A 20,085-nucleotide genomic window follows, 5' to 3' on the forward strand; every position below is an offset into this window, starting at 1 on the left:
TCTCCACTGATAATGTAGACAGACTCACGTTCATAAAGATGAACAAATCATGGATCCGAAACGACTTTTCTACCCCTGTGTCATCCTGGGGAGAGTAAAAGCTTGATGATTGGTTAAAATCACCCTACCAACCGTTTTAAGCTTTCAAATTACTAATCATGTTTATCTGTATCTTGACTGGAAAATAATTTGGGCTTTGTAGCAGTGTGCAGCACTGATCCTATTAGGCCATCTATACTAAAGCTTCACCAGATTTAAAATTAAAAATAATTTTTAGCTGCATCTAGCCCGGAAAATAATTTTGGGGCTCCGAGATGCGCAAGGCACATAAGTGCCTTCTTGCTGCACTACCTGCAGCATGACCCTCATATTGTCAGAATTCGAAGTAATCATGACTACTGGGTTGCCACACTCTTAGATCCCCCAAACTTTTCGATCAACCTTTTCATTTTAATAAAGACCAAAAAAATGGTCATTTTTGAAATTATAAGCATTAGCAGGTTGTTAGAAACTGAAATCAAACAGTTTTCAACTCAAAACTTTATTCTAGGTGATGTTACATTTTCACATAGGACCCCTTGTTCGAAAGGAGCTTCTGAACTCTCTCGTCCATTGAATTTGTCAGGTTTTGGATGGTTTCTGCTTCAATTGTTTTGCATGAGGACAGAATACCCTCCCAGAGCTGTTGCTTAGATGTGAACTGCCTCCCGCCATCATAGACACTCCTTTTTAATGATGCTCCAAAGGTTCTGAATGGGGTAGAGGTCAGGGGAGCATGGGGGTCACACCATAAGTTTGTCCCCTTTTATGCCCATATCAGCCAGAGATGCAGATGTTTTATGTGCAGCATGAGATGGTGCATTATCATGCAGAAAAATGATCTTGCTGTGAAATACACGGTTCTTCTTCTTGAACCATGGCAGGAAGTGCTGTTTGAGAAAATCCACATACATTATGGAGTTCATCTTTAGCGCCTTCAGGGATCCTAAAGGGGCCGACAATCTCTCTCCCCATGATTCCAGCCCAAAACATTACTCCACCTCCTCCTTGTTGGCGCTGTAGCCGTGTTTGCGTGGGGTGTCCATCAACCAGCCATCCTCCACTCCATCCATCTGGACCATCGAGCGCTGCACGGCACTCATCCGTGAACAAAACAGTTTTGAAATCAGTCTTCATGTAATGTTTGGCCCACTGGAGCCGTTTCTGCTTGTGTGAAGTGGATAGAGGAGGTCGACAGGATGGCGCATGCACAGCTGCAAACCTCTGAAGGACCCTGCATCTTGTTGTTCGGGGGACGTTGGAGGCACAAGCAGCTTCAAAAACTTGTCTGCTGCTATGACAAGGCTTTTTTGCCGCTGCTCTTTCAACCTGACGTAATTGCCTGTAGGAAAGAGTCCTCAATTTGCCCTTATCAGCACGCACACGTGTGTACTGTGAATCAGCTACATACTTCTTGATTGCCAAGACACTTCATCCTGATCATCGCACAATGTTGATTGTAGTCATGCCTTGACCTAAACACTCCACAATTTGTTGCTTCTCAGCAGCCGACACATCCTTTTTCTTTCCCATTTTGGCAGAAAATGTAGGCTGCTTAATAATGTGAGAGAGCCTTCTTAAGTAGTCTTGCCTTTCATTGGACACACCTGCCAAACTAATTAGCACAGGTGTCTGCAATTGCTTACAGTGATATAAAGAGCCCTGACACACATCACCATCAATGAGTTTAACTGACAAACAAACAAATTCTTCCCTTATCACTCCTAATCACTTTTTGCATAATAATTTGGAACACAGTGTACATGTGCTTTTCCACAAAACACCAGTGGTTCACGTAGTGAATCTTACAGTTCTAACTTGCCAACCGTGGTCTGTATGGAGTTGTTCAATAAAGGGCCCAAAATTAAGATAACATAGATGGGAGAGGTCTCTATGAATAGGAATTCCTAAGTATTTGATACCCTGTGAGGGCCAGGCAAAGGGAAAGTTGGACTGGATGGAATCCTATATGGATTTGGGGAGGGAGACATCGAGGGCCTCAGACTTCGCTGCATTGATTTTAAAATTTTACCATGTAACAAAGTGATCTATTTCAGCCATAACAGCATGGATGGATATATGTGATTGAGTGATCTATACTAGGACATCATCAGCAAATAGAGAGCACTTGTACTCGGTGCCTCCCACCTCAATCCACCTAATATTGGGGTTATGGCGAATTGATGAGAGCAGGTGCTCCGTCACTAGGATGTATAAGAGAGGGGACAGAGGACATCACTGCCTTGTCCCATTGGTGATTGTGAAAGGTGATGAAAATGTTCTGACGCACCCCCTGGGCCTTGGGACACCCGGAGCCGGACCCTTTTTGGTGGATGCTGGTGGTTGTAGTCTTCGTGGCGGCGACCCAGTTCCGTGGCTCAGGGCGGTCAAACCAGTGGCGGAACTATTTATGTGGTTTTCATGTTTAAATGTCCGACTACGCCACCCGTGGATTGCGGTCAGAGTGAACCGCCGCTACAGGGCAGACCACTGAGGCTGGTGTTGTGGGTGCAGCAGAGCGTAGCATAACTCCCCACGGGAGGAGTATAGCCTCAGGGCAGTGTATGCGGAGGATGGGGGTGATGGTGCAGGGCAGCAGCAGTAACGACACGGAGTCAGTGATGCAGTTCAGGGCCTTTACTCACAGTTCTTATTATCCAGACCACGTCTGCAGGTAACGGCTGCCCACGTCGTACTGTGCTCACCAGGTGAGGGGCTCAGACAACTCCCAGATAACTTTGGAGCACTTCACAGGACCCCCTTTGTGTGTCCTTTGTCTGGCCTTTCTTACCAACACTTCTGTCCGGCTGCCTCGGGCCTCCTCTTGGTAAACTTGGCGCCAGTTTCCCTGACCCTATGTGGTGCCTTCCTAGCGGGTGTAGCGAGGGGCTGCGCCACATAAAATGTCAGAGCCTCCGGTTTCTAGCTGAGGGTCGTTTCCTGCCTCCACTAGTTCGGGGACCGGTCTCCCCCTTTGGCCTGACCCCTCCACGCAGGTGGATTCGGGCGTGCGGTGGCGACTCGCCCGTCCGCACCCCTGGGATCCCTTCATTCCTCGTTCCTGGAGCCTTCTCCGCTCCTCTTCCTTCCTTCTCCCTCTTCCAGGCCTGGGCCTCTGTTACTAGGCCCGCCTCCGGAGCAGAGCTCATGCAGAGCCCCTGCTCCCTGCCACTTCTGCTCAGACTTCTCTGCACTGAACTAAGATGGTGCCCACCTTTTATACTCCCTTCTCAATGCACCCAGGAACTGCTTCCTCCCTGCTCCTGCACTACAGGGTTCCCCTTCCTCAGTGTTCCCTCCCCCCACTCCAGCCAGGGACAGGGACTGTCGTGCCCATCTCAGGGGCATATTGGTCGCCCTGCCCCACGGCAATGTGGTGTAATGCATGCAGGTGTCGGGTCCTGATCCACACTCCATCCTTACCTGAGAGTGAGATATCACACCTCTGGGTGAGGTGCAATACGTCTGTAGCAACCGAGCCCTCAGGGTGCTACAGTTCCATTTATCTTCAGCCTAGGTGACGTATTGCGATACAGGGCCGTGATTTTGGCTATAAAAGGGTCCCCTAGACCCCTACCCCAAGCTTTTTAAGAGAATCATATATGGCGTGCCAGGAGACTCTATGGAATGCTTTCTCAGCATCCAACGAGAGTATCTAATTACAAATTTTTAACTGCATCTAGCCCAGGAAATACTTTGTGCCTAGTAGCAGTGTCTGCTAGTGAGCGGATTATCCCGGCTGTTAAGCAAGCTGCACCACCTGTAGTTTAGACACTTAATTTTTTCAAAGGAAATGCTTCGGGACCATGGGATACTTAGTGAAGAGCATCAGGAGGCACCCCAAGGCATAGGGGCTGGGACTGGCAGTAGGATGCCTTGCGGTGGACAGCCGAGCTCGATCCTTATAAAAGCTTTTTAACTGCAGCAGCTTTAGTGGACGCTACTGGAGCTGGAATTACCGCGGCTGCTGGCATGAGACTTGCCCTCCAATAGATCCTTGTAAATGGATTTAAAGTGTATTCATTCAAATTAGAGAGACAATTTAAATTAAAAAGCTTAGAGCTGCCTCCACCACAGGGGGGCTCGCTCGACCCACCAGCGGACAGGCACCAGTATTGGGAGAGGGGGGCTGGCCGTCAGGGTTCACCGCGGCTCTGGCACAAACCCGGCGACACGGAGGTGGCACGGGCAGGAGCGGACTGGCCGTGTCGGCTTCTCACTTTTTGGATTTTAGAAGGGCATGACATGCCTATATCTGTGTCTCCCCCTCCTTTTACTCCTCCACCTCTTTTATTTTCGCATGACTATATGTACTTGTCACTTTTCCATGTGTTAGTTATGTCTTCTGAGCAGTTTGTCAGCTTTTGGACACCTTTGAAGGTGTTTTCTATGTGTTTCTATGTGTTTTTGTTTGCCTGCCATTGGTTTTAACGGTGTTCGAAGGTGTTCGACGAACAGTTCGACGAACAGTTAGGCGAACACACGGGTGTTCGACGAACCGAACCGAACTCGAACACTACGGGGGTGGCTCAACACTAGTTAGGAACACTGCCTAAAAATGCGGCAACAGAACAAAGTATAGTTAGGTGGTTCAACAATGCCGATACGGAACATTGTAATACGTAGGCAAAATTAAAAACGTTTGAGTATCACAACTAGCACTGAGATTCTCAATTGAAGCATCATCCAAGAGGAAGTAGTAAAAAAATAAAAATAAATCAATTAGATAGTGTAGTGAGGGAAGGAAAATGAATTTTTAATTAAAGTGTATTAGAAAAAAGATTAGATTATGCCATTAAATAGATAGGCATTTAGGATTAAAATTAGGTTGTGTTTCAGGCCACACCTTTAACTTTTTTCTTTAATTGTTTTTTATTTGCTATCATTCTTTTATTTATTTATTTCAATATTGACGAACCCCCCCTTTCCCTTTCAATCAAACTGAAATGTAAGTTAAGGTAACTGAAAATGCCAGGTTGCAAAGTTGCTACACTTGGGTTCACAACTGGGAGCAAACACACATCAACAGCAGGCAGTTTGGTCGTGGGGTTTATGGTATCTAAAGTAAAAAATGAAAACAAAAAATACATAAAAAGAGACTTTTATGTTAAAGGTGAAAAAAACACTGCCACGTTTCTTTAGAAAATAGGATGGGATCAGAGAATCATGTCTCAGAAGCAAGCACATGCAAATGGCCGCTGTATTCAAGTGGCGTGTGTACACATCTAATATTACACTCCTACAGCAATGAAGTAAGCTAAAAATATTATTTCAACCAACGTGCACACTTTGGTAGTTAAACAATAGTGTTTACGTTACAGGATTATGGAGATTTCCCTTAAAAAAAAATGGCTTGCACGTCTCAAAATACAGGGATCACTTTCAGTGAAGCACAAGCTTTGGATTCAGAATTTGGTTTTAGTTGCACAATTAGCACTGAGGGGTTTAATACTGAAGAAAATGAGCTATTAAGGTGCTGTTAATGCAGTATTTCACAGATCAATTAATTTACGGTCACACTGAATAGTGATGAATAACAACAACAGCATTTCCCTGTATAGCATTTGAATCCTTGGATTAGTCTTCACAAACTGAGACTATCCCATCTTTAATCTGGTACATCAGCATTGAAGTAGTACACCACAATTGCATTAGTCTTTTTTATAACCCCATGCTGTGTGCTCTGAGCTCCTATCCTTTCACAGTACAAGAATACAATGGGATTCCTTGGCTGCCTCCTATCTCTTTTACTGGCTGTGATAGCCCATTGATTGGCTGGGCTAGACCATGTGAAATGATTGCTGCAAGGCATAATGTGGACAGTTGTGCCTGACACCATTAGCTCGCTCACTGAGTGTTCAGCAGTGTGTGAAATGGCGGCAGGAATATATTTTTTTAACGATACTCGCAAATTAAATTGCAGATTGTTCGAATGCAAATGGAACCACGAATTTCTGGAAAGTCATCTTAAAATCTGATCCTCAATGTATTGATCCACTCATCTGTAACATTAAGTAATACTAATTATCTGTCATATCTTGTATAAATGTCATAGTCTGCCATTATTATTTTCATGTATAGGGATTTTATGCTTGCTGAAAAAATAAAAACATTTTTCTTTTCTGTAGGTATTATTCTTGTTGCAATAAATCCATATAAGGAACTGCCAATCTATGGAGATGCAATTATCCATGCGTACAGTGGGCAAAATATGGGAGACATGGACCCACATATATTTGCTGTGGCCGAAGAAGCATACAAACAAATGGCCAGGTAATTTCAATGTCGAATTATTGCAATCCAATAAATATTGCAATTAGAACAAATTAGTATCTATACATATTCATTCATTTCTGTACATTGCTTTTAAAGGGAATCTGTCACTATTTTTTGCCACCCCATGTGAGAGCAGCATGATGTAGAGACAGAGATCCTTATTCCACAGATGTGTCACTTACTGGGCTGTGTATTGTAGATTGTATGATTAAAAACTATTTTATTTGCACCAGATCTGCCAGTTCTATGAATGCTGATCTCTGTATAACCCTGGCCACACCACTGATTGGCAGCTTTCTGTGTGCACTGTGCTTGGGCAGAAAGCTGCTAATCAGTGGTGGAGGTGGAGTTGTACAAAGCTCATGAATATGAAGGACTTCATGACAGCAGGTTTATTAGTCCTCTGGTGATAATCTCTTGCTGATAATAGAGTGTTTGTACCAAAATTATATCAAATAAGTGACACATCACTGGAATCATGGTCTCTGTCTCTACATTATGCTGCTCTGGGATTAGGTGGCAATAACCTGGTGACAAATTTCATTTAAGAATTGTCACTCGAACACAGTCAACTGGGTAGATATTAGAAATTATTTCCGCAAGCATGCATTAAAATGGTGAAATATCTGATACCTACAGTGTTAAAGGGGTTGTCCTGTCTTAGGCAACAAGTCTGCAGTCACTCTGTGTGCGTGGGAAGCAGTGACCATTCACTTACCTTAATAGTGCGCACACTGTATCCACAGCGCGGCTCCTGCTGCGGCCGGCGGTCATGTGTGCCCTCTATTAAAGACCATGAATATTCACTACAACCCATGGGAGTGGGTTGCAGTGAATATTCATGGCCTTTAATAGCGTGCACACAAACCGCAGAGCAGCAGTAGGAGCCACGCTGCGGCTACAGTGTGCATGCTATTAAGGTGAGTGAATGTTCACTGCTCCCACGCACAGTCCCAGCGTGGGGAGCAGTGACTATTCCGGCACAGCATCTGACAGGGTGAGGGCACATGGCAGTTACGCCATGCTCGGCTCACACAGTGAGATCCCTGTCGGCAGCAGAGCAGGACGCAGTGATGGAGGAGAGAGGAGGTGAGCATAATTGTTTATTTTTTGTGTGTAGCGTGATGGGTATCAGGTATCAGCATACCAGGAAGAGGGATGAGGGGTACCATACATACCAGGATGAGGTATGAAGGGTGCCATACATACCAGGAAGAGGGATGAGGGGTGCCATACATACCAGGAAGAGGGATGAGGGGTGCCATACATACCAGGAAGAGGGATGAGGGGTGCCATACTTACTGCAGATACAGTGTGCACACTATTAAGGAAAATGAATATTCACTGCTCCCCACAACCCTCCTGGATACCTGGTTATACTATTAATTTATACTACTTGCATAGCGCCATCATATACTGCAGCGCTTTAAAAACATTACTTCTACCCCCTTTCTTGACACTGTTCAAGAGGTAAAAACTGCACAATTAATTTTGACTTTTTACCTCCAGAAAAGTGATGCACATGTGAATCTTTGATGTATTTTTAAAATTCTTCTCAGATTTTTTACTGCCATAGATTTGGAAATCATACAGGATCTGTCATTTTATACCTCTATGCACGCTGCTAAAGAGACTGAAATATGGCATCTTTTAGGCGTCTTAGCTTTTGCAGGACATTGTTCATCATGTAGGGTTATTGTTCATGGATTTTGTCCAACAACAGGAACAATAAGAATCAGTCAATCATTGTGAGTGGAGAGTCTGGAGCTGGCAAGACGGTGTCTGCGAGATATGCCATGCGCTACTTCGCTACAGTCAGTAAATCAAGCAGCAAAGCCAATGTGGAGGATAGGGTGCTGGCGTCCAATCCAATAACAGAGGTAAATGTTATAGATTAGGCAACCCTCTTCAGATCAGAACAATAAAAGTTTGGTCAGAACAAATGATATTTCTTTAATGTTTTTGTAATGTCCATTTATTTTCTTTGTAGCTCTAGTGCATTTCTCTGTCCCAATATCACTACATTACTAAGCAGAATTTCTGTTCAATAGTCTGAGGAACATGATATAAACCTATAGTGAAAAATGAAGGAGCATACGATCACAAAATATAAAAAATAACAAAATTAATTAGAATTTTAAGAGAGGTAATAAATATGGCGCAATGTTTAAAAACTCGTAATCATGATGGGACATAATAATAACAAAAACCATAAAGCAAAAGTGCTCATCCTAACTAGCATGTATTACATGATCAGTGCAATATGGATCAATATACACATATTATTGGATCTGCACTTGAACAAAAAGTAAATATATAGTTCAGATGTGATAAATTAATGGTAGATCAAAAAATGTGAACAGCTAAACTGTCACTTATAAATGGTACTGATGAATGCAAGACTATATTTAGATGACAATGACAAAGGCTAATGGCAGATCAAGATAAAAGCAAAAAGCTAGCGCATATAATTGGTATAGAACGACTATGTGTAGAAAGGAGAAGGCTACAGGAGACAAATCCGTGAATACAATTCATGCTTCTAAATACACGTGTGTATGGTCAATTAATCACAGTATGGATACAAAAACAAAAAGAAAGGACAGTCGAAGATGATTATGAGAATCCAAAAGAAAAACTTCGAAACAAGCGTCCAATAAAGGTGTATAACAATAGTTCATTACAATAAATTATATTCATGCATTCTACATGGGTCACTACAGGACATGTGATCATGTTATATTAAGGAATTTTCTCTATATGACTCTGCGATGGTGTCTTCTTTTTTGTCATTTGGTTTTTATATTCCTTTTTTCCCTGTCTGTTACCCGTGTTGTCACCTGTAATTTATTGTAATAAACTATTGTTACACACTTCTATTGGACGCTTGTTTCGAAGTTTTTCTTCTGTTGCCATAATGCAAGGGATGTGTGCACTGCTGACCCACACCTCGACGCGCGTTTCACCACCTCTGCAGTTTTGTCAGGAGGTACACTGAGGAACCTGAGTCTGAGAAACCGTTAGTGCTTGTAATTCTTGAAAAAAAAAAACAACATTTAAATGTCTGTGTACACTTTGCAGTTTTGACGTGTTTTTTTTGTGTTTTTTCTGAGCAGATCTATCACAAATAATGAAGGATTTTCTAGTACCAGCAAAGTGAATGTGATTCCTTAAGTCTCATGCACAAGTTGCGTATTTTTCCTTGCAGATTTAAATCTGTCAATTCTTTCAGCATTTTTGCTGCAAATTTCACCCATGCTAATGTATGGGAAAAAGGCATCAAAAACACATAAAAAAATGCATGTCTTTTATGCTGCGTTTTTTTCCTGTCAACACATCTGTATTTGCAGCAGATTTTCAACAGATTTTTCTGCCTCAAATACTGAATGTGTGTACATACCTAAGATGTGTCAGGCCTGTTATATTTACATGGATTTTCTTGATTTTAAGCTTCAATTTGCTTAAAGGGAATTCATCACCAGTATGTGGCTGCCATATCTGATAGCAGCATAAAGGGGTCATATACCCTGATTGGCAGCTCTCTGTCTATACACCATGTAGGCAGGCAAACAGCTGGCAATCAGTGTTACAGGTGGGATTAGACTGAATTACAGCAAGGTGCCAGTAAGTGACACAGCCCAGGAATTAGGGTCTCTGTCCCACTTATATGTGCTTCACTCAGATTGAGAAGCATGAACCTGGAGGCGGATTCCATTAATGGTCATCAACCATTACCTAATACCATGGTCTTAAATTATAGCATTGATTTTCGATGTGGAAACATAATTGTTATTTATTTTTCATGTTTTTTTATAGTTCCATAATGATAAACTATATATAATTCATTAAGCTGCATAATGCTTGACAGGACCTGCTTTTGCTACTATAGCATGAAGGGCTATGTGCACACAAAATTTTTATTAGGGTGTTGAGAAACAACGAGGTGTAAACCACTTCATGAACTGATCCTTCTTTGGGGGGTTTTTAGATTAGTTTTTCATTTACTGAAAGTGATTTTTAAAGAGTTTTTTTTTGCAGATTTTTGATTAAATAGGGTCTTATTTGGAATATATTACATCAGAAGTCGAATCAAAAAAGTGACGTGCACAAAACACTGAACGTATGAACAGCAAAGTGGTTTTAGACTAGAAAAGAATATCATGTCTTTCAAGCAACATTTTTTTTAGGAAAATTTTGAAGTGGATCCATTCCAAAAGTTCCTAAAAAATAAAACCTCCATGTCTACGTAACAAATTAGTATGCAGTGCAGGCATAAATGGCCTAAACTGATAGGCAAAGTAACACGCTATATCTAATGTGACAATTCGTTATTTAGTAGCATAGTTTACAATAGTTCTAAATGTTAAGCACTTTAGAATATGTTTTTACTTTATGAAAATTGTTATTATTATTAACTTCTTTTGGACCGTGTATAGACTTCAAACATTCACGTTGTCCGCATATTACTCTACAATGACGTTCTAAAACATCATTGCATAGTAAGAAGCTGCACAGAGATCATGCAGCTGCAGGAGCGAGGAGCCAGCAGTCAGACACAGCCAGACTCCCAGGAGAGAATGCAGAGATGGTTCATTCCTGTCTCTGCCTTTGTGATGGCTGTATACACAATGTAGAAGGAGCACTGTATATGCTGATTAGGAAGCGCTGACAGTGATCGCCAGATGCGAGGAGGGAGCAGGAGCGTCTTGGTCTGCTGTGAGCCAGGAGGCAGAATTTCACCTGTACCTGAGGCTAATATGCCAGTCCCACTTACAGGGAAAATAAGATATACAAAGAAATTATTTCAATGTTCAAAGGCTCTTCTTTTGCCATCGGTGTTTTATGACCAAATGGGTGGCAGAACGTGTAAAATAAATGAAAAAAATAAGTAAATGTTTAAAAGAGCTGGAAAAAAATAACATAATAAAAGAAAGTCAATCCCAGTCCAAAATGTTATTTCTAGCCCCACCCTGTAAAATAAAAATCACGTCAAATATATAAAAATAATTGTTACCGAAAGGTGAACATAAATGTAAAATGTATTTTAGTCGTCCTTTTTGGTCATAAAACATATATAAATAAAGAATATAAAAATTAGGCCCCACATATCACGAAGAAAAGAGACAAAAGTTATTTGATTGGCCCAACTCCAAAAAATGTTGGCGCATGAATGAAAGGATATGTCCTGGTCTTGTACTGGCTAATACAATGATCTTATTCTGATATTTATAGGCTATTGGAAATGCGAAAACCACTAGAAATGATAACAGCAGTCGTTTTGGGAAATATACAGAAATTAGCTTTGACAGGAGGTACCAGATAATTGGTGCAAACCTGAGAACTTATCTCCTTGAAAAATCCAGAGTTGTATTTCAGGTGAGTCAAACAAATCACAGAGTAATAAAAACAATAGCTAAAAAAAAACAAACATATTTTTTACCCTCTATGATATATTTTTGTTCTTTTTTTTTATTGCAGTCAGAAAATGAAAGAAATTATCATATATTTTATCAGCTCTGTGCATCTGCCTCTCAGCCTGAGTTCAAAGGCCTTCACCTAAGTATGTCCAACACCGTCTTTGACTTGCTATGAACATGTACAGTGTACATAAAGAAGGAGCTCTTTCATGTTTTTTTCTCATTCTTAGTGAACGCAGAGAACTTTAACTATACAAATATGGGCGATTGCATAGATATTGAAGGAGTTGATGACAGAAGAGATATGATAGAGACTCAAAAAACCTTCAGTCTCCTAGGTAAGTATGTGAATGTACGGTTCTTGCACTTATGGCTGTGTTTCTTTCGAGACTTAAGGACTACAATAATAAAGTCAAATATTTATGCATTGATTGAAATGGTAAATCTAGGCAAAAATGGTCTATAGTTATAGATGCCACAAGCTCATACCATCACTGATTCCAAAAGTGAAGTGCCTACAACTTTACAAACAGATCCCATACCTCGGCTATGTCTAGAGTTTAGTATCTAGGATTCTGGAACACAACACGTTACTGATTTAAGCGGCTTTAATTTTTGTGAGTATGTGGTCTACGGGGTAATGTCTGTCCTTGTCGAGAGTGACGTGCCTGACATACCAGTGTAAGGATACTTATAGACAATGCAATGCTCCTCAGGGAAATTAAATATGCAAATTACCTCTTCAGAAAATGAGAAGACTTTAACTATAGCGCCACCTATTGGAAGTAGCAATTCTAAAAGTCAATATCGAGGCATTAACGAGCCTTGCCACATGACTTAGAATAAAAGTCAAACCAGAATCTCAGTTTGCAGACACTTGTTTCGGGGTGTTGCCCCTCGTTAGTGCAAACCTATAAGTCTCCTTACACTGACATGTCACACTCCACAAGGAGATATGTTACCCCTTAAACACCAGTTAGAGATCTCTCATACAGCCAAATCAGATCTCATACCCGGCACTGAGAAGGGACAACACCTCGAAACGTTGCATAAAATCTGCATGTTTTTTGCATACATTTTATATGATTTTTTACTTGCGCTTTTCCCCATAAATTTGAATGGGTGAAAAACACTGGCGAAACGCTGATAGAATTGATATGCTGCAAATTTGAAGATTCAAGTCTGCAAGGAAAAAAATAGTAGCATGTGCATGAGATTTTAGAAACCTCCTTCACTTTGTTAGTACTGTAAAATGCTATGCTTTTTCTGCAGCTAAAAACGCAAGGAAAAACGTGGCAAAAACAAGAGTGTATTAACAAGTGCTACAAGTGAGGTTTTGGGTGACTTTGAATACAGCTTACATTTTATACCTAGTTGTTAAGTTGCTTTTACACATTGCTGTAAAAGCTGCATCAAAACCTCATCAGATGGAAACACATACATTTCTACTGTGGTTTGCCAGGGTTTTACAATACCTTAATTGGCCTAGAGAACTGTATAGGTGAAACACATTTTTGTTATAAGTTTCACCTGTAAAAAGCACATGGCAAGTTACAGCGCTGCAAAATTGTGGCAAGTCATACTAAAAAAGCCTAGACTGTTTTCCCTTACTGCTTTTTAACTCAACTGGTAACGTTTGAATCAATCCATAGTGTTCTTAATCCATGCTGTTCATTTATGTAACTAAGCTTTGTAGATGGCTATAAACTCAAATCATGCACTATGTTTTACCAGATTAACCTAGATTTTCTTCTTTTCTTGTGGCAAATGGCACAATGTTTAGGTTTCAATGTTGACTTTCAGATGGATGTCTTCAAAGTACTGGCGGCTATCCTGCATTTGGGAAATGTAGAGATCAAGCGAGTTAGTGATGACAAGTCTTCAGTACCTGTAAGAACTGGAAGTCTTGATTAGTAAACTACTGCTTAAGGGGCTTTTTACTAAGTGCTCGGGCTTTTTACTAAGTGCTCTGGCCTTTAGCATCCTCTATATCTTGTACACAGTGGGAGGACGCTATTGTAAATGTAGGATAATCATTCATCTTGATCAATTTATATGGGAGTCCAAATGACGCGTGACTACATTATTCAGTCTGAATGGTTGGATATAATTGGCCTGTAGCATTCCCAATTCTTCCTTTGCACATAGTGTTTGGGTGGTGCTTTGATTCAGACGTTATTTTCTGTATGCATTTTTAATTCTTACAGAGAAGTCAATGGGAAAATGCCTAAGAAAAAAATCATACTTAGAGCGGTGCGTTTATTAACTGTCTATTGACTAAAATCTGGCAGCAGCTTTTTTTTTTTACTGAAAAAACATCTCTCTATCAGTGCTTCACAGATCTGGACATTAGGTGATATTTTTCAGTATGTACCTTAAGGCTCTCACAATGTATTTGGTAACTTTTTGATGTTGCAGTTTCTCTGCATCTATTAGGTAAATTTGGTTACTTGCATTTTTTCCATGTCTTTTTATTACGTTTTTGACGCTGCGGCTTTATTTCTTGTTGATATGTCATGTTTCAAATAAAGCTGCTTTGTTTTTGTACTACATATACTGATTTTTGTAGTATACTATTAGATGTGTTGACTGCGTCCTTTTTCTGACTGATCACTCCTCTTCCCATCTGCCTAAAGCGGTTTGTAATTAGTGCTGGATCCTACCTGCCTTTTACATTTTTAGGCTTTTAGCCCCGGAGAGGCATGACATTAGGTTTAGGGTCCCATCAAAGAAGGGTACGCCTTGTTGCGGCTATTGGACTCCCATGAATTGGCCAATTTATATGCTAAGTATCTTTATTTTTATAGGTATATTCTATATAGCAGTAATGCAGTTCAAATTTCATATATTCAGTGTTTGCATAAATCTTAGAGCTTACAATGTGCTGCCATATTCTCTTGTTTGTATGTAAAGTAATCTATGCTGGAAATCCACACATAAAACTCAGTGTTACAAGAGAAAGTTACATGTTGCGGATTTGAAACACACCCTGCAGATCAGTTTATACTGAGTAAAAAATAACTACAGTGGGCATGAGATTTCTACAAATCCCATCCAGTTTGCTGGAACTTCAAGACTTTGTTTTGTGCGCAGTGAAAATAGGCAGTGTCAAAAACCTACAGTGGGAACTAACTCCTAAAAGTTGTTGTTTCCAGAATGTTTTACAAGATGCCCAATAGTAGGGAATGTTGTAAAATAACAAAATAAACATTGCTCACCACTTGAATCACCCCACCACTCTGGTGATCTCTGCTGGTACAGAAAGCCCCCTTCATATGTCACCTAAGTATAGTTGTTTAGCACATGCAAAAGTTACCAATGAGTTCAGTGATTGGCTGCAGTGGTGAGGTCCCTGACGTACAGGAGGTGATCACTTCTATTAGCGGATGGGACCACTAGATCAGTGGTGCTGGAGCTGCACTCAAGGAATAAGTAAAAAAAAAAGCCTTGAAAAACCTTTTAATCATCTCTTTCATAATGAGAATATAATTATTGATCATATGATTAATTTCTGATTCATCAAGACCGGGGTCTCTTAGTCCCATCTAGAGGAAAGGTGTTTACCTGGTGTGAAATACTTGATGACTTCCTCTCCAATAGTGTTCTTACTGTTCTCTTGTCATCTATCTCACTATTTCCCTTCATTATTTAGTGTATGGAAGAGAATGGACTGTATGACACCAGAACTGAGGTCAATATGGTGCAGATGTCATAGTATTCACACTTGCTAACCATTGGCTTGTACTTTCTTGTTAAAGGGATAAATAATATTGTAAATATATCTTTCCAGAGAAATGACAGACACCTTCAGATCTTCTGTGAGCTGCTAAACCTGGAAACAGATAAGGTGGCTCAATGGCTGTGCAATAGGAAGATCATCACCACATCTGATACTGTCATCAAACCCATGACAAAGCTTCAGTCTGAAAATGGACGAGATGCTCTGGCTAAAAAGATCTATTCCCATCTATTCGATTATGTGATCGAAAAAATAAATAAAGCTTTGCAGTTCCCTGGGAAGCAGCATACATTCATTGGGGTTCTGGATATTTATGGGTATGTATCTGAGTTGATAATACAAACCCACAAACTGAAAATTAACCCCTCTTTAATGACTTCCTGTGTTGCATTTTTTAAAGCAGTAATCCACAATAATACACATACAACAGTGTTCCCCAACTCCAGTCTACAAGAGCCACCAACAGATCATGATTTTGGGACTTCTTTAGTATTGTCCAGTTGATGCTATTATCACTTGTGCAATGCTTAGGAGATCCTGAAAACATGACCTGCTGGTGGCTCTTGTGGACCGGAGTTGGGGAACACTGACATACAACATCGTAATGACGTCCGTTGTTCATCAGTGATTTGGATCTGAGTTTCATCAGTGTTTGGTCAGCGTCTCAGTTTTCACCATCAGTTTTTCCTCAGTGATTTTCACATATTAAAAAATAGGTAAATTACAAAACTTCTCCTATTCATTGCAATGTTAATCACGGACAGCACATGGACCGCACACTGATACCATTCTTGGGCTGTCCGTTATTTTCATGGACCCATAGACTTGTATGCTGATATTTTTTTGGCACACTCTGGTTGTCCTAACTACTCAAAGGTAGTCCATATTAACGAACCATGGAAGGGATTCTGTGTAATTATGTTCCTTTCAATCAATTAAAATTAGACTTAAAGTTGTGACACGTGTAACATATAAACACACATGCGGGAATGTGGACATAGAAAAAGATAACGAGTTATGTATATTAAAGATAAATTGGAAAAAATAATAACAAAATCCGAACATTTAATATTTCCTCAGTTTAGACTCTTGAAGTGATTGGGAATCTAGATCAATATGTGTATAGAGAATTTGCTATTGATATTTATTATTGCTACAGTGGGAAAAAAAGTATTTAGTCAGCCACCAATTGTGCAAGTTCTCCCAGAGAGAGAGGCCTGTAATTGACATCATAGGTTGCGGACAGGTGTCTTTTATACTGATAACAAGTTCAAACAGGTGCCAGTACTACACGTAATGAGTGGAGGACAGAGGAGCCTCTTAAAGAAGAAGTTACAGGTCTGTGAAAGCCAGAAATTTTGCTTGTTTGTAGGTGAACAAATACTTATTTTCCACCAAAATTTGAAAAAAATTTCTTTCCAAATCAGACAATGTGATTTTCAGGATTTGTTTTCTCATTTTGTCTCTCATAGTTGAGGTCTACCTATGATGTCAATTACAGGCTTCTCTCATCTTTTTAAGTGGGAGAACTTGTACAATTGGTGGCTGAATAAACACTTTTTTCCCCCACTGTATATCTGGAAATCCCTGTTCAAATCTAAACTGCAAAGTGACTAACTACAGATTTAGGCTCTAAACACCAAACGTTGTAAAGAAATGGAACACTTAGGACTTTGCCTAAATTTGCTCACAGAATCATTAGGTTAGACTCAGTCTAATCTTTGTTTAGACCCATCTATCTCATGGAGAGTGTGGACCGAATAATTATGGAACAAATGTGACTTCAGCAATTATTCACTTTATAATTCTGTATTATTACAAGTGAAGTCTTGTCATATTTTTATATGTTTTATTATGGTATTTAAAGACTAGATATTTAATTGCAGGTTTGAGACCTTCGAAGTCAATAGTTTTGAACAGTTCTGCATAAATTATGCAAATGAGAAACTACAGCAGCAATTCAACTTGGTATGTAGTATACTCTGTAATTTACAAGCACATATATATATAGGTGCTTCTCACAAAATTATAATATCATCAAAAAGTTAATTTATTTCAGTTCATCAATACAAAAAGTGAAACTCATATTATATAGAGTCATTACAAACACAGTGATCTATTTCAAGTGTTTATTTCTGTTAATGTTGATGATTATGGCTTACAGTCAATGAAAACATAAAAGTCATTATATCAGTAAATTAGAATAATTAACAAAAAACACCTGCAAAGGCTTCCTACGCATTTAAAACGGTCCCTTAGTCTGTTTCAGTAGGCTCCATAATCTTGGGTAAAACTGCTGACTTGACAGATGTCCAGAAGGCAGTCATTCACACACTCCACAAGGAGGGTAAGCCACAACAGGTCATTGCTAAAGAAGCTGGCTGTTCACAGAGTGCTGTATCCAAGCATATTAATAGAAAGTTGAGTGGAAGGAAAAAGTGTGGTAGAAAAAGGTGCACAAGAAACCGGGATAACCGCAAGCTTGAAAGGATTGTTAAGAAAGGGCCATTCAAACATTTGGGGGAGATTCACAAGGAGTGGACTGCTGCTGGAGTCATTGCTTCAACAGCCACCACACACAGACGTATCCAGGACATGGGCTACAAGTGTCGCATTCCTTGTGTCTAGCCACTCATGACCAATAGACAACACCAGAAGCGTCTTACCTGGGCCAAGGAGAAAAAGACCTGGACTGTTGCTCAGTATTTCAAGGTGATGTTTTCAGATGAAAGTAAATTTGCATTTCATTTGGAAATCAAGGTCCCAGAGTCTGGAGGAAGAGTGGAGAGGCACACAATCCAAGCTGCTTGAGGTCTAGTGTGAAGTTTCCACGATCAGTGATGGTTTGGGGAGCCATGTCATCTGCTGGTGTAGGTCCACTGTGTTTTATCAAGACCAAAGTCAGCACAGCCATCTACCAGGACATTTTAGAGCACTTCATGCTTCCCTCTGCCAACAAACTTTTTGGAGATGGAAATGTCATTCTCCAGCAGAAATTGGCACCTGTCCACACTGCCAAAAGTACCAATACCTGGTTTAAAAACACCAGTATCGCTGTGCTTGATTGGCCAACAAACTCACCTGAGAATCTATGGGGTTTGTCAAGAGGAAGATGAGAGACACCAGACGCAACAATGCAGACGAGCTGAAGGCTGCTATCAAAGCAACCTGGGCTTCCATAACACCACATCAGTGCCACAGGCTGATCGCTTCCATGCCACGCCTAATTGATGCAGTAATTGATGCAAAAGGAGCCCCGACCAAGTATTGAGTGCATTTAGTGAACATACATTTCAGTAGGACAACATTTCGTATTTTAAAATAATTTTTCAACCTGTTGTTATAAAGTATTCTAATTTACTGAGATAATGACTTTGGTGTTTTCATTGGCTGTAAGCCATAATCATCAACATTAACAGAAATAAACACTTGAAATAGATCACTGTTTGTAATGACTCTATATAATATGAGTTTCACTTTTCATAATGAAGAACTGAAATAAATTAACTTTTTCATGATATTCTAATTTAGTGAGAAGCACCTGTATGTACTCCTCAACATTGATATTGTAACACTAATTATGGAAACAAGATCGATGGACATATTATTGCTCTGCAAACAATGAAAAAATGGAAACAACAATTTCAAAACATCTCAACTTATTCAGTGTTGAGAATAATCGTTATACGCTGAAATCTCTGCACTTACACGCCTTGGCTGCTATCAGTGAGGTTACTAATGTTAAGTGAGGAATGCTCTGCCACAATGAGTGCACTTGGGCACACAAATCATCAAGATACGCTGTTAGCAGCTCCCTTTGTAATTGCCAACCAATGACATCCCATGTGTGTTTCATGGGAGACAAGTCCGAAGACTCTGCTGGCCATGGTAGCACATTCAGGCCTTGCAGGCTGCTGACAGTAGTTTGAGCAACATGTGGACTGGTGTTATCATACTGAAAAACTACTCCTGGAGCACTTTAAGGAAATGGCTGTACCACTGGTTTCACATCCAAATCAAGGCTCCGGGTACAGGACATTATGTCTCCCCATACTATAATCTCAGGAGTAAGACGGGAGTGACGTTCCCTCGTGAAGGCCTCTTTCAAGCATTGCCCAAGGTCTCTTCATATTTGAAGAATTGCACATAGTGATCCATTCTGTACTACCTTATGTATTGTGTAAGGCTTTTCCCTGTGATGGCACTGTAGGGGAAATAAACAATAGGAAAAAAAATTCAGCTCACCCCTGAGATGCTGTTCCAATCTGGGAGGAGCACGGTATCCCCCGCTGCTGCACAGCGCTGAAGGTAATTGAGGAAATTAGAGTTGGAACTGTGGCACCCCAGGGGTCTGGTTTTCCACAGTAATGTAATGTTATGTCTGAGAGCAGGTGGGAGGTCCTTTGGTCAGGGATCCTGTGCATGCCACACCTCCTGCCCAGTCTTGGGAGGGGAAGAACTTCCCCTATATAAACCTAGGGCTGAGGCAGGGTTAGGGAGTAGAGAAGAAGCAGAGACAAGAAACAGTCATAGGAAGAAACAGCAGAAGCTCAGTGGGAGCAATACTACTACAAGTCAGGGGCTGGCAGCTGCAGAGCTCGCCCTGACTGAGAA

At 40.5% G+C, this 20,085-nt stretch overlaps 1 protein-coding gene across 3 annotated transcripts in view; it reads left to right on the forward strand.

The window, feature by feature from the left end:
• Positions 1-20,085, forward strand: part of MYO5C (myosin VC) — a 205,272-nt gene that overhangs the window by 78,669 nt on the left and 106,518 nt on the right. For all 3 annotated transcript variants that reach the window (XM_073653029.1, XM_073653031.1, XM_073653030.1), the window contains exons 4-11: positions 6,168-6,312; positions 8,039-8,195; positions 11,548-11,691; positions 11,794-11,875; positions 11,963-12,070; positions 13,516-13,622; positions 15,523-15,788; positions 17,358-17,439. In XM_073653029.1, coding sequence (XP_073509130.1) covers positions 6,168-6,312; positions 8,039-8,195; positions 11,548-11,691; positions 11,794-11,875; positions 11,963-12,070; positions 13,516-13,622; positions 15,523-15,788; positions 17,358-17,439 — 1,091 coding nt within the window. The remainder of the gene's footprint in view (positions 1-6,167; positions 6,313-8,038; positions 8,196-11,547; positions 11,692-11,793; positions 11,876-11,962; positions 12,071-13,515; positions 13,623-15,522; positions 15,789-17,357; positions 17,440-20,085) is intronic.

Source organism: Phyllobates terribilis, unplaced genomic scaffold (genome assembly GCF_046119375.1).
Source record: "Phyllobates terribilis strain yellow unplaced genomic scaffold, ASM4611937v1 Scaffold_11__3_contigs__length_659146591, whole genome shotgun sequence".
NCBI lineage: Eukaryota > Metazoa > Chordata > Amphibia > Anura > Dendrobatidae > Phyllobates > Phyllobates terribilis.